The sequence below is a fragment of the Amia ocellicauda genome, chromosome 13 (assembly GCF_036373705.1).
Source record: "Amia ocellicauda isolate fAmiCal2 chromosome 13, fAmiCal2.hap1, whole genome shotgun sequence".
NCBI classification, from domain to species: Eukaryota; Metazoa; Chordata; class Actinopteri; order Amiiformes; family Amiidae; genus Amia; species Amia ocellicauda.
In genome coordinates, this window is record NC_089862.1 from 24,367,665 (window position 1) to 24,384,513 (window position 16,849).

The 16,849-nt window shown below is 38.2% G+C and overlaps 1 protein-coding gene across 1 annotated transcript; it reads left to right on the forward strand.

The window, feature by feature from the left end:
• The first annotated feature begins 375 nt into the window (after positions 1-375).
• Positions 376-16,042, forward strand: etnppl (ethanolamine-phosphate phospho-lyase). Its single transcript, XM_066720246.1, has 13 exons — positions 376-564; positions 2,272-2,390; positions 2,848-3,007; positions 3,667-3,741; positions 3,917-4,010; positions 4,678-4,794; positions 9,993-10,075; positions 10,542-10,767; positions 11,008-11,162; positions 12,372-12,461; positions 12,685-12,815; positions 14,901-14,977; positions 15,227-16,042. Exons 1-13 carry the CDS (start codon positions 506-508, stop codon positions 15,362-15,364), a joined length of 1,524 nt encoding a protein of 507 aa, XP_066576343.1. The 5' UTR covers positions 376-505; the 3' UTR covers positions 15,365-16,042.
• The last annotated feature ends 807 nt before the right edge of the window (positions 16,043-16,849 follow it).

Genomic DNA, 16,849 nt, shown 5'->3' on the forward strand with positions numbered 1-16,849 from the left:
AGACTTCATTTATACTATACTATATATTGAGATAGATAGATAGATAGATAGAAGCACATATTGCAAATCCTATATATCCTCCCTACACACTGGATGCCCCCACACTCTTTGTCCCTGATCTGCACCCTCCAGCAAGAAAAGTCCAAGAAACACCATTGTTAAAACCCCACAACCAGAAATGATTCTGTCCTAACATTAAAACTTACTTAAAGCTCATTTGCTCAAACCCCCTCATAACCATCAAGACCTCCTACACCGAAGCCTGTATGTTACTGACAATCACACAACACTGAGGGAAACGTCAATTATCATTTAACATTTATGTAATAGGAATTTCACTGCACTGCAATAACCTCATCCAAACTTTCACGGTCAGCATTGACACAGTCTTCAGTGTTTGCAATAAGGACACAGACACGCAGGGGGCGGTCTGGACACAGTCCTGCGTGGGAGGACAGGATCAGCACTGGCAGCAGCAAACGCGCGTCTCTCTAGCTGACTGACAATGGCAACACAAACCTTCAGCAAAAACAGCACCATCGAGCTGAGAAAAAAGCACATCGGGTAAGAGATGCTACATTGTTACTCTGTGATCTTGGGGAAAGTGTTTGCGCTTGTGATTCGGGCTGATCCTAATGGCAATTAGTTGTACGTGACTTTTCAGTTGTTCTATTAATAATAATTAGAAGAGCTATATGCATACACTTTGAAATCTGTTCAACGTGTTTCACTTTCACCAGATGAAACCTGCGGGGTAAATTTAGTTCAGCTGTGCTCAAGTTGTTCAGATCAGTCTTAGACCAGATCAAAACCTCCCCACAGCTTCAATGTGTGCCCTATTGCGGTTTAATTTATGGTTAGAATAATGAGAAGTTAGATATATTTCAAACGTTTTTATGTAGCTCTAAATGAAGTTGCCTGTGCAGATGGAGCAAGTGGCACAAGCCGTGTCTTATGTAGACCTGAAGTAGGTTAAACTGTATCAAGTAAATATAAGTATAGTGTTGTATAGCTACACTTTCAGCTTACATATAAGTATACTTCGTTTTCTTAGGGTGTACTGTTAGCTGACACTCGGTGTGTGACCCCTTTGAACCCAGAAGTGTTGCAGTTTTAGCAAAACTGTTCAAATATTTGGTAACCCTTTACAATAAGGTACTGTTATTCCTCATGAATTAATATATGAATACCATAGGATTTAAACATCAATACATCATGAACATCATCTGAGTTCTGATGTTGATCACACAAACCTTACCCTAACCCTAATCCTGTTATACATGTAATAAACATAAGAACTCAGATGAAGCTCATGACATATCCTGTGGTATTCATATATTAATTCACGAGGAATCACTGTAAATTATTTGTAAAATGTGACCCAATATTTTGGCATAGCAGGGGGTGAGCTTGGTGAATTAAGGCGAGGTCTTTGGAAACCGATTCACAGAAAGCAGGGAATATGGTGTAAAAGGTGTATTTTTTATAAACAGTGACAGTGGTTACATACAATATACAAAACAAAATCCAAACAAAAGCCTAGCTTCTCTAGAACCTTCCAACAAACACACACAGTAACCAGTTTAAAATGCTGTCCAAACAAAATGTTGATGACAAGTTCTGTAACTCCTTTGCCTTTTCTCTCTAAAAAAATATTTTTTTTACAGATACTACAAATCTGCTATTTAACTCTGCAATGGGCATTTTGATACCTTAACAATTTTTAATAAACATAAATAAAAACCTGTATTGCTTGAGAATTCACATCTTACTCAGTGTTAAGCTACAGGAATCTATATTCTTTACCTGTATTGTTTGTACAGTGTGCCATGCATATTCATGACTAATCTTTGAAAGTTGAAAATAAATTCTCATTCACTGTTTTGGTATTTTATTTTTATTTTTCAAATGGATTCCATGAATAATGTTTCGTTCATGTTCTCATAAAATAATTTGTCAAATAAAGGTTTTAGAAAGTCATAGGGACTTCATTAATTTTTTCATTTCACACAATGTTCACCCATATGGCACTATTAGTGATTACATAGTTGTTAGTGAGGACAGATGAGAAAGACCAATCATTCTGAGTTTTCATTGCTCTATTCACGATATTCTGAGGCTGAACAATTCGGTAGCTCATCAACTCATCAGCACCCCCACTCCCGTCTTCGGACTTGCAATTAATCACCCCCCCGCCCCCTTCTGATTCAAATGTTACGCCACTGATTTCTGTATCCTGTTGTACATGGTTTTTGTTTTCATCCTATTTAGGCCATCTTGCAAGGTTTTCTTCAGCCACGATCCAATTAAGATCGTCCGTGCCAAGGGCCAGTACATGTATGATGAGAGAGGAGAGAAGTACCTTGACTGCATCAATAATGTTGCTCATGGTAAGAAGATGCACTTTAACTTGTAGATATCCCAGCAGTGATAGAGCTCAGCAGGCAAATGCTTCTAAAACAGTGCATGGATACAGAGTAATCTACAACAGTTTTCCTGTATTTGAACTTCTCACTTGTAACTCTTAGTACATACACTGCTGTTGCATTTATGTCATATCATTTCTTCTTCTGTGAACAGTTTCTTCTTTCTTCTTTCTTCGAAATGAACAGCTTTGCTTAAATATCTTTTGAGTTTTTTATTTAACTCTCAATGCTGGATTGTCATCTATCAAAAGAAACAAAATAATGCATTGTCACTGCAGCTGCAACACATTATAAACTCAACTCATGATAAACATCTCAGACATGCATGTGCAAGACATCAATTTTTATGGAACCCAACATGTTTTCTGATGAAAATACAATGGGGAAAAAGACTCCAAGCTTCTTCTATCTTTTCTTTCAGTTGGACATAGTCACCCAGATGTAGTAAAGGCTGGGAGCAAACAGATGGAGCTCCTGAACACCAACTCACGTTTTTTACACGACAACCTTGTCCAGTATGCACAGCGGCTGGTAGCCACCCTGCCTGACAAGCTCTCTGTCTGCTATTTTGTAAATTCAGGGTATGTCCAGATGTACATTCTTATGTGCTCAGTGGATTTCACTAAACCCCCTCTCCCAAGTATTGTTAAAAAAAGCATTATCTTAAAGTAGACTTATATAACAAATACTTGATATACCGGTACTTTATTGTTTAGTGTCTTTTTTTTTTACAAAGCATGTTTATTTACAGTTTATAAATTAAATGAACAATGGTGTGGTTTTAGCACTGTACAGTAAATATGTTCTGTATGCTCTGCAAACAGGGATTTATATTCACAGTCCTTACTAGGATAGCCATTGTACAATGGCCTTCCTTAGAAAGAAAGAAATTGCAACAACATGTAGAACACAGTGATGTAAAAACAACGACCAATCAAGATTTTTCATTTAAAAGATAATTTATGTCCTTGTTTGTTCCTTTGTTTTGTTGTTATTTTGTTCATTATTGTTTTAATTAATATTTGCAAAATCAAAAACCTGATTATGAATGTACAATGAAATACAACACTGACTATTTCATCATTTGTGGACTGGAAACACCAGCTGAAGCCCTTATTCACCCTCTGACCTTTTGAACTCATCACACTGCACTTGAACTGTTGCACTTCTAAGACTTTCCAAAGACAAACCTGAAATGGGAAGTTGACCGTGGGGGTTACTTTTGCTCTTGTTCCTGCAGTTCAGAAGCCAATGATCTCGCCCTTCGTCTGGCTTGGCAATACACAGGTCACAAGGACATCATAACACTAGACAAGTATGTCAATTGTGTATCTCTCAGTAGGAATCTGTTTAGAAATTAGGTTTTCCAAGGGATTAGTACAACATTCTTAATATTAACTTTGATTATGTTTTGTCAGTATTATGTACAATTCACTCATGTTAAAAACATTTTCATTGTGGTTTTAAGATTGCTTTTACTTTGGTTTCAGTGCATACCATGGCCATGTGTCATCCCTTATCAGTATCAGCCCGTATAAATTTCATCAGCAGAAAGATGATGAAAATAATGATTTTGTACATGTGGTGAGTACTCTGTTGTTGTTTTTATCAGATGCTAGTCTGCTAGTTACATTTCCTGTTATGTGATCAGGGTCGTGCCTCCATTTTCACTCTTTTCCATACTAAGTACTGCATTGAAATTATGTCCATAGTTCAATTGATTAAACTAGAATTCTTAAACATTTTCAACTACAAAGAGTGGTATACTGCATATTTTGAAGAACACACATAACTAGAATAAGAATAAGTAGATTAGAAAAATAAAGAATTGCCTTGCTCCTGGAATCAGCGTGTGACATTAGCATTGTTTAGTCACAGCTTTAGTTATTCTCAGGGTTTGTGTGTTTACCGGAGAGCTGTCTGTGTAATATCAACTTCATGGCACATGGAAATATTATCCTAGCTGAGTGGCCTACTACCTTAAACAACTTCACTTTAAAGTTTATATTTGTTGAAACCCAATTCTGTGACAACTTGTTCTAGACTATTAATTATGTTTTGCTATTTTGAATACATAATTCAGTTTTATGTAGTTATTCACTACTGAAAACAAAATAACTTTGTTTAACTTTTGACTTTTGAAAATAATTTGGTCTTAAACTAAGGGCTTTTCTTATGTCTCTGCTTTTTTCAGTCTTTTATATACAGTCTTAATAGTAGCTTGTAGTTTGATTGTTTGCTTTTATTCCAGGCACCTAGTCCTGACATTTACAGAGGAAAATACCGAGAGGATCACCTCGATCCTGCAACAGCTTATGCTGATGATGTCAAAGACATCATTGAGCTAGCCGACAGGAAGGGCCATAAGGTGAACTATTTTTTTCACATCTCTCTTTCTCCTAAGGTTAACTTCCCATACAGGAAACACAAAAGATCTGTATGAAGAACACTTTTTAATTTCATTTACATCATCAAGTTCTATGCTTACTGATTGGATCCCAGAAACATTTTTCCAAAGCTCAAGAAGTATTTCTTGTTAAGAGGGTTTTTGGAATAACAAAGCTCACTGAACCAGTTCAGTCAGCCATGGTTCTGTGCCCTGTTACAACAAGCAACCTCTGTGTATATGCCAGATGTCTTTTACTTATTTAATAATACATCATACTGAAAAATATGAGAAGTATTACAGGGTATGGAAAGTGTCTGGTAGCAGCATTGTGACATAAAGTTGGGCCACACCAACTTCCATATGTGAAATAGAGGCTGCACCCCCAATGTAAAAAGCATAGATGACAATCTTTCAGAAAACTGACAACAGTCAGCAGAAAACATCGATCCAGACTTTGTTTTAGTGGATAATAACAGTTTCCCTCCCTAAATTGGGCTGGTTGACTTCCTTAGAGAGGAAGTAATCTCCAAATGGGTTTGCCCTGGGAGTTTACCTCCTCTCAGCAAAAGTCTGGGATGCCCTTGGCAAACATGCTGGATTCTTTCCAGTGCTGCTCTTTACTCTGCTCTCACGACATAGAGATGACAGCAATTAACTCACCGTCTCCCCAAAAGCTTGTCACCTACTTTTCAGCTCAACAATGTACCCACAGGTTGTTGGTGAAAAACAAGCTGTAGTTCTTTCAGACAGAATTTGGATTTGAAACTCTGTTTTGTTTTTGTTTTTAGTATTATATATATATCATTCAATTAATATTCAGTTGTGTGGACAGCAGTGTTCATTTTGTTAAAAAAATGTAGTATATGTACACTCACCTAAAGGATTATTAGGAACACCTGTTCAATTTCTCATTAATGCAATTATCTAACCAACCAATCACATGGCAGTTGCTTCAATGCATTTAGGGGTGTGGTCCTGGTCAAGACAATCTCCTGAACTCCAAACTGAATGTCTGAATGGGAAAGAGAGGTGATTTAAGCAATTTTGAGCGTGGCATGGTTGTTGGTGCCAGACGGGCCGGTCTGAGTATTTCACAATCTGCTCAGTTACTGGGATTTTCACGCACAACCATTTCTAGGGTTTACAAAGAATGGTGTGAAAAGGGAAAAACATCCAGTATGCGGCAGTCCTGTGGGCGAAAATGCCTTGTTGATGCTAGAGGTCAGAGGAGAATGGGCCGACTGATTCAAGCTGATAGAAGAGCAACTTTGACTGAAATAACCACTCGTTACAACCGAGGTATGCAGCAAAGCATTTGTGAAGCCACAACACGTACAACCTTGAGGCGGATGGGCTACAACAGCAGAAGACCCCACCGGGTACCACTCATCTCCACTACAAATAGGAAAAAGAGGCTACAATTTGCACAAGCTCACCAAAATTGGACAGTTGAAGACTGGAAAAATGTTGCCTGGTCTGATGAGTCTCGATTTCTGTTGAGACATTCAGATGGTAGAGTCAGAATTTGGCGTAAACAGAATGAGAACATGGATCCATCATGCCTTGTTACCACTGTGCAGGCTGGTGGTGGTGGTGTAATGGTGTGGGGGATGTTTTCTTGGCACACTTTAGGCCCCTTAGTGCCAATTGGGCATCGTTTAAATGCCACGGCCTACCTGAGCATTGTTTCTGACCATGTCCATCCCTTTATGACCACCATGTACCCATCCTCTGATGGCTACTTCCAGCAGGATAATGCACCATGTCACAAAGGTCGAATCATTTCAAATTGGTTTCTTGAACATGACAATGAGTTCACTGTACTAAACTGGCCCCCACAGTCACCAGATCTCAACCCAATAGAGCATCTTTGGGATGTGGTGGAACGGGAGCTTCGTGCCCTGGATGTGCATCCCACAAATGTCCATCAACTGCAAGATGCTATCCTATCAATATGGGCCAACATTTCTAAAGAATGCTTTCAGCACCTTGTTGAATCAATGCCACGTAGAATTAAGGCAGTTCTGAAGGCGAAAGGGGGTCAAACACAGTATTAGTATGGTGTTCCTAATAATCCTTTAGGTGAGTGTATATTAGCAATACAAAATAACCCTGACTGTAAACTATGCGTTTCATCATAACAGCAATATCAGATGTTTTCCACTCAAAACACATTAATAATTTAATTCAGTGGCTGTACGAATCTAGATTCACATTACTATTTTTTAACTGATCTTAATGGTAAACTTATGTGGGAACATAAAACTCATTTAATAATGATAATAATATATACAGCTATGGAAAAAAGTAAGAGACTACTCCAAGTTCAAGAATCAATGTTAAGGGGTCTCTTATTTTTTTCCAGAGATATATATATATACATTTTAAAAAATTACAGTACTGTGCAAAAGTTTTAGGCAGGTGTGAAAAAATGCTGTAAAGTAAGAATGCTTTCAAAAATAGACATGTTAATAGATTATATGTATCAATTAACTAAATGCAAAGTGAGTGAACAGGCACCCTTTGCCTTCAAAACAGCATCAATTCTTCTAGGTACACTTGCCCAAAGTCAGGGATTTTGTAAACATATTGTCAGGTGTAGGTTGAAACACAATCATTAACTGAAACAGAAACAGCTGTGTAGGAGGAATAAAACTGGGTGAGGAACAGCCAAACTCAATTAACAAGGTGAGGCTGCTGAAGACAGTTTACTGTCAAACGTCATATACTCTATTAACATGTCTATTTTTTAAAGCATTCTTGCTTTACAGCAGTTTTTCACACCTGCCTAAAACTTTTGTACAGTACTGTATATAGTTTATTTTTCCCACTGTAAATACTTTCTGTATGCAATCTAGAAAGGCTCAAAACAAGCTCTGCAATATTGGGATAATTTTGAATAAAAAGCTTTTTGAATCAAATAATAAAAATAATGTTTTAAATAAAACTCCTTTTGACATTTTCATTCTAATTTACCGTTTTCATTTAATTGTTTCATATATAGACTTCCTATATGTCTTATACAGTGAGGGAAAAAAGTATTTGATCCCCTGCTGATTTTGTACGTTTGCCCACTGACAAAGAAATGATCAGTCTATAATTTTAATGGTAGATGTATTTTAACAGTGAGAGACAGAATAACAACAAAAAAATCCAGAAAAACGCATTTCAAAAAAGTACATGTGCTTTCTTGAGCAGGGGGACCTTGCAGGTGCTGCATGATTTCAGTCCTTAACAGCGTAGTGTGTTACCAATTGTTTTTTTGGTGACTATGGTCCCAGCTGCATTGAGATCATTAACAAGATCCTCCCGTGTAGTTCTGGGCTGATTCCTCACCGTTCTCATGATCATTGAAACTCCACAAGGTGAGATCTTGCATGGAGCCCCAGACCAAGTGAGACTGACAGTTATTTTGTGTTTCTTCCATTTGCGAATAATCGCACCAACTGTTGTCACCTTCTCACCAAGCAGCTTGGCGATGGTCTTGTAGCCCATTCCAGCCTTGTGTAGGTCTACAACCTTGTCCTTGACATCCTTGGACAGCTCTTTGGTCTTGGCCATGGTGGAGAGTTTGGAATCTGATTGATTGATTGCTTCTGTGGACAGGTGTCTTTTATACAGGTAACGAGCTGAGATTAGGAGCACTCCCTTTAAGAGAGTGCTCCTAATCTCAGCTCGTTACCTGTATAAAAGACACCTGGGAGCCAGAAATCTTGCTGATTAATAGGGGATCAAATACTTATTTCCCTCATTAACATGCAAATCAATGTATAACTTTTTTGAAATGCGTTTTTCTGGATTTTTTTGTTGTTATTCTGTCTCTCACTGTTAAAATACACCTACCATTAAAATTATAGACTGATCATTTCTTTGTCAGTGGGCAAACGTAGAAAATCAGCAGGGGATCAAATACTTTTTTCCCTCACTGTATATATAGAGAGACAATGAGTAAACATATTATTAATTCAATAAGTATATTAAATGAAAACTGAACAACTAAATCAATACTAACTTTAAATGGAGTGAATATTCTGACCATTGTCTTGTTAGTCAGATGAAGACTATGGCTAAAACAAAATACATTTACATTGATTTAGTACCTACATAGAGATCATAATAGATGTTGATGAATGTGTTGGTATATTTCCAGCATTATTTCATCTGATGCAAATATTTGAATGAATTTGCTTAGACTTCATCTGCAACTGCTGTCAGTTTGGTTTTAATTCAGGAACAGGTAGATGAGTTCAAAACCACTGCAACCTTAGGTTTTGTGGGAAGACTGCTTGCTTGATGTGACATAATGGGTAAAAAAGCAAAGCACTAACAAACTGGTTTGGTTTTGTATGTCTCTGTACAAGAAAAAATAAATAAAAAGATAATGAGACTTAATCTCATTGAAAAGTTATCCATGCCATTTCTTATGCTTTACTAATGGATAGTTTTTATTTTTCCCATTTCTTTTTCTGTCTCTTCTACTATTGTTTGTCTTCACAGGAAAGCTCTGAAAGGGGTTGTGCTATGGGCTGGCGAGGGCCTCCCACAAACAAGTTAAGGGGGCACTTGCACCATTTGTAGGATCTGTCCAACAGTGTCCTGCAGCTTCTTAAGCAAAGCTGCAGATGTTCTGGCCTAACCCTCTATTCCAGGATGACCACGACTTAACGCTCTCTTCCAATAAGACTTCCGGAGACCAGACGTGAATGGGGCAGGCCTTTTGGCAGGCGGGGTGATAGCTAACTACTGTTTATACACACATGGCGTGGGTCTGTGCTCTGTGAGAATATTTTGCATTCCTGCAAAGTTCTTGGAAATGCAAACAATGTAAGATTTCTACTCTCGTTTATCTCATTTTAGTTTTGAATTTGTTTTGCAAACCCTGCATTGTATGTGCTGTGTGCAGTCCTTATGTAACTACTTCTTCCTCTTCAGCAAAATAAGCCTCTCATAGATGTTTGTTAAGCATCTTTCGAGTCATCTCCTAGGACCTCATCCTACTAGATTGAAGACTCCAGGGGAATGCAGTGGGGATGCATTTTACAGGTGGCGTCTGCATTCCTTGATGTTAGAAGCTGAAGTAGTTGTCATTTTCTTTTCCTACTGCCCAGCATGTTTGTTTTCACAAGAAGTCTTGGGAATGGAGATGTTTAGCTTTCATGTAATTTGCTTTTGTGTAGATTGCTGCTTTTATTGCGGAGTCCCTGCAGAGCTGTGGAGGTCAAGTGATCCCTCCAGCAGGCTACTTCCAGAAAGTGGCAGAGTATGTATTAAAAGCTTGTTTAGTTTTCACAGAGATAACTTGCCTTAAGTGGCCTTTGATTAATGTAAATTGTTACAGAAAGCTCTTTTTGTTTTTATGTGTAAAAATGTATATGATAATAAAAAAACACTAAATCCCCAATAAGTGTAATTGGTGATAAAAATAGGCACTGCTGTTAGTGTCAGAACAATAAAGTATATTGTAGAATCAAAGTGATAGTAAGTTAATCTTTTTTCAATTTGTATTTATAGCCCTTCACATATAACACTTCTGCACAGATTGTGTGACTGACTGAACTTATTCCTGAGATACAGTTTGCTGAATTATTTGATTTGTGTTGTGTGTGTAGTGACAGATGGAAACATTTGGGCATTTTGGCTCAGTCCCTGTGGCCAGTGTAGAGGAGACACTGTATAGGATCCCAGTGGGCCATCTTGTGACATTGCATTCTTGCTCTCCCTTCCAGGTACGTGCGGCGAGCAGGAGGAGTTTTCATTGCTGACGAGGTGCAGGTTGGTTTTGGCCGCATTGGGAAACATTTTTGGGCCTTCCAGCTTCAAGGAAAGGATTTCACTCCAGACATTGTCACCATGGGAAAGCCCATCGGCAACGGACATCCTATGTCCTGTGTGGTCACCACCAGGGAAATCGCAGAGGCCTTCATGTCATGCGGGATGGAATACTTCAACACGGTGAGAGGCTGTAAACAAGACTTTGGAGTATAAAATACCAAGAAACAGTTACTATGAAGCCATAATCTTCAACACATAATTGTCGAGCCCAAAAATAACTTTATCATTAAACTTCCTGTCCTGAAAAGGATTAAACTGCTGAACCACAAAAAGTAAATTTTCACTTACTGGATTTGTTCGTTTTTTACAGTTTTCCCATACTTTGTTTTTCCTGATTGCTTTTTTTTTTAATTATTTCAGTTTGGAGGGAATCCAGTTTCATGTGCAATTGGGCTGGCCGTTCTTGATGTGATTGAAAAAGAGGATCTCCAAGGAAATGCGGTCAGGGTGGGGAATTACCTGACTGAACTGCTGAACCGACAGAAAGAAAAACACCCACTTGTAGGAGACATCAGGTAATAAGAGCTGCAGCTGACAGCTTCATTTATTAATGCGCCTTGCCATTCATTTCTGTTATGCAGCCTAAAACAGTAATGCCGATAGCCACTTCTCAGGTTGTCCTGGCATCTTGCGATTGAGAGGTGAGGTCAGAGGTGAGGTTCTATACTAACGTCTCCTGTTCATGACGGGGAAATACTGTACATTGTCTGCCTCTCTGAACTTACGGCCTCTCCTAAAGAGGGAATATAAAGCTGGCAAACTCATAAGTAAACTATTTACTGTATATATATTTGGGTATATAGAAAAAAGAAAGAAGTAGTATACAGTATTGATATATTTGAAAATGACTTCACCTTAAAGAGAGACTCTGTATATGGGTATATGGGTATATTACAATCAATCAGTATTGTTAAGTATGTTATTTATTAATATACGCTAATAACAATAGTAAAGGCTGGAAAGAATCACCTTTCTTATGAGAGAGGAATAGAGAGGGACTGTTGAGTGAAATTAAAGTCATATAGTGCCTTCATTAATATATACATTATGTGCTTCACAGTACCTGTACTGTTGGAACATATTGGGCCATACACATTTCCTGGAAAGTGACATATAGCTTATGCATTACACCGAGAGCTTTGCTGAGTCAGACAAGGCAACTGTGTGCAAACAAAGCCAGTTATGTTGTGTCACTGAGGTCTTGGTTAACCAACCTGTCTAAATTAATACACATACATTGTCAGAGGGAAAATTAATAATTAAATAGAAACAGCACACGCAATCTTAGATGATCACCTTGGTGTTTTCAGCCGCAACCCAGTCAAACATGTCCAGAATTATCTCTTACAAATAACCTTTGCTTCGAACTGTTTCCAGCAGAGTGCATAGAGGGAAGTTAGTTTGCTTTCCAACAAGTCAGCAGCTCTCGACAGATATTCATTTATAACGTCATATAAATATTGACACAGTTCTGAAAAGCTCATCCTTCACAGCATCTGTGAAGGACATGCTTGCAAAGTACAACAAGTGTATGTCAAAGGAAGAATGTTAACAGTTGTGTAAAGACTTGTTGCCACTTCTCACTTGGAAAGCAATCTGTAATTTTCGCCTTCACCTTCACTATGTGTATATCATTTATGGTTTATAAAATTGCAGTGATAAATAGCGTGCACACCTGTTTGAATTCAGTTTAATATGTAATTGTGTACTGCTCTGTCTTTCAGGGGTGTTGGGTTGTTCATCGGCGTGGACTTGGTAAAGGATCGTGTGAAGAGAACTCCTGCCACAGCTGAAGCTCAGGAGATGATCTATCAGTGAGAATCACATGTGTATTTATAGATCACAAGCACTCAGATAAAGTACTTCATGAAGGCTTAGGAATTTGTGTAAATGCAGCACCTTCACAGTCAGTGATATATAAACATGTCAGATTCCCCAGGGCGTTTGACACTGAACGTCTGTCGGCACCCCTATACGGGGCATACATGTGCAAAGTGTCGATTTCTTTGTTGTTACCTAACACTGTTCACTCTGCAGGCTTAAAGGACACAACATCCTACTGAGTGCTGATGGCCCTCACAGGAACGTCCTGAAATTCAAGCCGCCGATGTGCTTCACTGAAGAGGATGCTAAGTTTGTGGTGGAAAAAATGGATGAAATTCTCACAGGTAAGCAGGATATTCTTGATGAGCCTTACTTCCCTTGGCACAGACAAGAATATAGAAATGTCCAGTCCCCTATACTAACATACTATACTTTTTCTGTATATAATTACAGTGAGGGAAAAAAGTATTTGATCCCATGCTGATTTTCTACGTTTGCCCACTGACAAAGAAATTATCAGTCTATAATTTTAATGGTAGGTGTATTTTAACAGTGAGAGACAGAATAACAACAAAAAAGTCCAGAAAAACACATTTCAAAAAAGTTATACATTGATTTGCAGGTTAATGAGGGAAATAAGTATTTGATCCCCTATCAATCAGCAAGATTTCTGGCTCCCAGGTGTCTTTTATACAGGTAACAAGCTGAGATTAGGAGCACTCTCTTAAAGGGAGTGCTCCTAATCTCAGCTCGTTACCTGTATAAAAGACACCTGTCCACAGAAGCAATCAATCAATCAGATTCCAAACTCTCCACCATGGCCAAGACCAAAGAGCTGTCCAAGGATGTCAGGGACAAGATTGTAGACCTACACAAGGCTGGAATGGGCTACAAGACCATCGCCAAGCAGCTTGGTGAGAAGGTGACAACAGTTGGTGCGATTATTCGCAAATGGAAGAAACACAAAATAACTCCCTCGGTCTGGGGCTGCATGCAAGATCTCACCTGGAGTTTCAATGATCATGAGAACGGTGAGGAATCAGCCCAGAACTACATGGGAGGACCTTGTTAATGATCTCAAGGCAGCTGGGACCATAGTCACCAAGAAAACAATTGGTAACACACTACGCCGTGAAGGACTGAAATCCTGCAGCGCCCACAAGGTTCCCCTGCTCAAGAAAGCACATGTACAGGCCCATCTGAAGTTTGCCAGTGAACATCTGAATGATTCAGAGGAGAACTGGGTGAAAGTGTTGTGGTCAGATGAGACCAAAATCAAGCTCTTTGGCATCAACTCAACTCGCCATGTTTGGAGGAGGAGGAATGACCCCAAGAACACCATCCCCACCGTCAAACATGGAGGTGGAAACATTATGCTTTGGGGGTGTTTTTCTGCTAAGGGGACAAGACAACTGCACCGCATCAAAGAGACGATGGACGGGGCCATGTACCGTCAAATCTTGGGTGAGAACCTCCTTCCCTCAGCCAGGGCATTGAAAATGGGTCGTGGATGGGTATTCCAGCATGACAATGACCCAAAACACACAGCCAAGGCAACAAAGGAGTGGCTCAAGAAGAAGCACATTAAGGTCCTGGAGTGGCCTAGCCAGTCTCCAGACCTTAATCCCATAGAAAATCTGTGGAGGGAGCTGAAGGTTCGAGTTGCCAAATGTCAGCCTTGAAACCTTAATGACTTGGAGAGGATCTGCAAAGAGGAGTGGGACAAAATCCCTCCTGAGATGTGTGCAGACCTGGTGACCAACTACAAGAAACGTCTGACCTCTGTGATTGACAACAAGGGTTTTGCCACCAAGTACTAAGTCGAAGGGGTCAAATACTTATTTCCCTCATTAACATGCAAATCAATGTATAACTTTTTTGAAATGTGTTTTTCTGGATTTTTTTGTTGTTATTCTGTCTCTCACTGTTAAAATACACCTACCATTAAAATTATAGACTGATCATTTCTATGTCAGTGGGCAAACGTAGAAAATCAGCAGGGGATCAAATACTTTTTTCCCTCACTGTAGCTGTCAGCTTTTTAGCTGCTTGGAACCTTGTATTGCATTGTATTGTATTGTATATGTTATATTACAGTTTCAATTTGGTAATCTGTTGTTCACCAATTAAGCACAGTTACTGATTCTTAAAGTAATGTGTAAAACAGGAAACACTGGACAATGAGTAATTCCCCAATTACTGGAATAACCACACTGTAAAGATCAGTACCATACAACTTGCAGTATTTGCTGTTTTTTTTGTTTTGTTTTATGTAGTTAATGTTTAATAAAAGTGAGTTTGTACTTTTACAACTGTTGCTAACTATGGTCAGCATATATAGTTAGTTTTTTTATTTGCTGAATTCAGAATTCTAAAATATGAATTTAAATAAACAATTAAGGCTGTAACTCGCGTTTTTTTCTTAACAGCTATTGAGAAGGCACTAGGGTTACAAATGGACAACAGCACAAATTCTGCTTCTGAAAATGGAATCAGCAAGAGGAAGGTAAAGGATATTGAATCAACATTTCACAACATTAAGTAACGGAATGTGTTTTTTAAAGTCTTAATTAACGTATTCTGTAATAAGGCTAGAGAGCATGAAACCTCAAACAATGTTGTGAGTCAATATCATGAATGAAAAAGCCATCCTCCTGAACATTTATTGACACAAATATTGACAGTTATCCCAGTTTAATATTTTTTACAACCAATGTTTTTACAAATCCCTTGAATCTCTTTCTATATTTTGCAGAAGCCTTGTCAAACCAGTGAAGGAAATGAAGAGCAGGAATGTGTGCATGCAAATGAAAGCCATTTGAATGGTTCTGCGTGTGCTGAGAAGACTGTACAACCCCACAACCCAGTGCCTAACAAGAGAATTAGAACCTAAAGAAATCACTTGCTACCTCTTTGCTGGAAGTGTTCGTGTTGCACATCTTTATAGAGAACAATGCACATGTTTGGAATAAAGCATGTGGTCACAGTGAATCATTAATCACGAGAAAACATAATGGTAGAGTTCACTGCATAAATATTATACTGTATCGATTTCCATGTTTTAATGGTTAACCTGGGTTTTAACTATGCTAATGTGTTTACAAAATTATTGTACTTGAGGGGACATTTTAAAATGTATGGGAATGATTTGTGATTTACTTGAGAGATACCATTTACCTTACCGAAAATAATGTGGTCACTGCATCTGCTTCAAGCTTTCTGGAGTCTGGAGTGTAAGATGAGTAAACACAGAGTGTCTCTTCTCACACTTGCCACATAAACTTCCCTGTTGCTGTTCTAGTTCACAGGATATATTTCGAATATGTGCATATCAACAAATGAACACCTACATGAGTCTGTGTTGGGTTCCCCTAATTTAGGATAAGATTACAAACTAAGGAAGTAAAAGCCATAATATAATGTTTTTTTTGTTTTATCTTTCTGTATTTTCTATGTATTAATACTTTCACATTATGTATACTGTGGATTAATAACAGTCTGAAAGACCAGACTTAATGTTTTACTTGTGCTTTGTTTTAAAATCATGTACAATAAAAACACTAAAAACATTAAACAATATTTGTATAATTAATTGTAAGTTCTTTCATATACTATGTCATTTTGTTTTCATTTGTGTTTTATTATTTCCTGCTCTGCCTTAACATTGCAACCTAAAATTCAGGCTATTATAGTAAAGTATGATGAATGAGCTACACATGAATTTCAGTCTATAGCACTCATTTTATTTTTCTTATACCTATCCATCTGTATTGTATTCTGCTACATTGCCGGCTAATCTCCAATAGTTGCATATATGATTTCACTTAGCAAACCTTCAGATGAGTGGTGCAGTCATAAATAGGCTGTAATTTAATGACCCTTTAATTGCATCCCTTGCTGCATAAGGAGGATCTTTTCATATAGTTTGTTCTGTAACTCCTGCAAGTGCAGAACAGAACAGGCTTAGCAGCTATTTTGAGCACTGGGGGCAATGCATGGCTGTTGATCAAGGATTTAAAATAGGCTTCAGCAGGGATCATGACATACCAAGCCAGCAGGATTATGCAGTAGGACAGCCAATTTGTTAAAGCTGGTTGTTTATCTGCTCCTTACTAATAGACAGGTAATTTACGGGAACTTCAACAGCATAATAGATAGGGAAACATTTTCACTTTGGTATAATAAGTGTCTGGTTTTGTTTCATTCATTCAATCTGGACGGATCTTTCCTTTCTCCTTCAGTTTCTCAAAGATGCCAAGAGTGCAGCATTCTCTGTTTGTAGCTGGATTGGTCCGTACTCTGGATGTTACTAATTCAATATGTTGAAATAATGTCATTAAGTTCTACACCGCCAGATTTACTTGAATAATATATTAAG

Excerpts from the sequence above, each read along its gene's own strand:
- etnppl (XM_066720246.1), top strand. The coding sequence starts at position 506 with ATGGCAACACAAACCTTCAGCAAAAACAGCACCATCGAGCTGAGAAAA. Across the intron at positions 4,795-9,992 it reads CCGACAGGAAGGGCCATAAG|ATTGCTGCTTTTATTGCGGA; the intron begins GTGAACTATTTT and ends GCTTTTGTGTAG. Across the intron at positions 11,163-12,371 it reads CCACTTGTAGGAGACATCAG|GGGTGTTGGGTTGTTCATCG; the intron begins GTAATAAGAGCT and ends TCTGTCTTTCAG.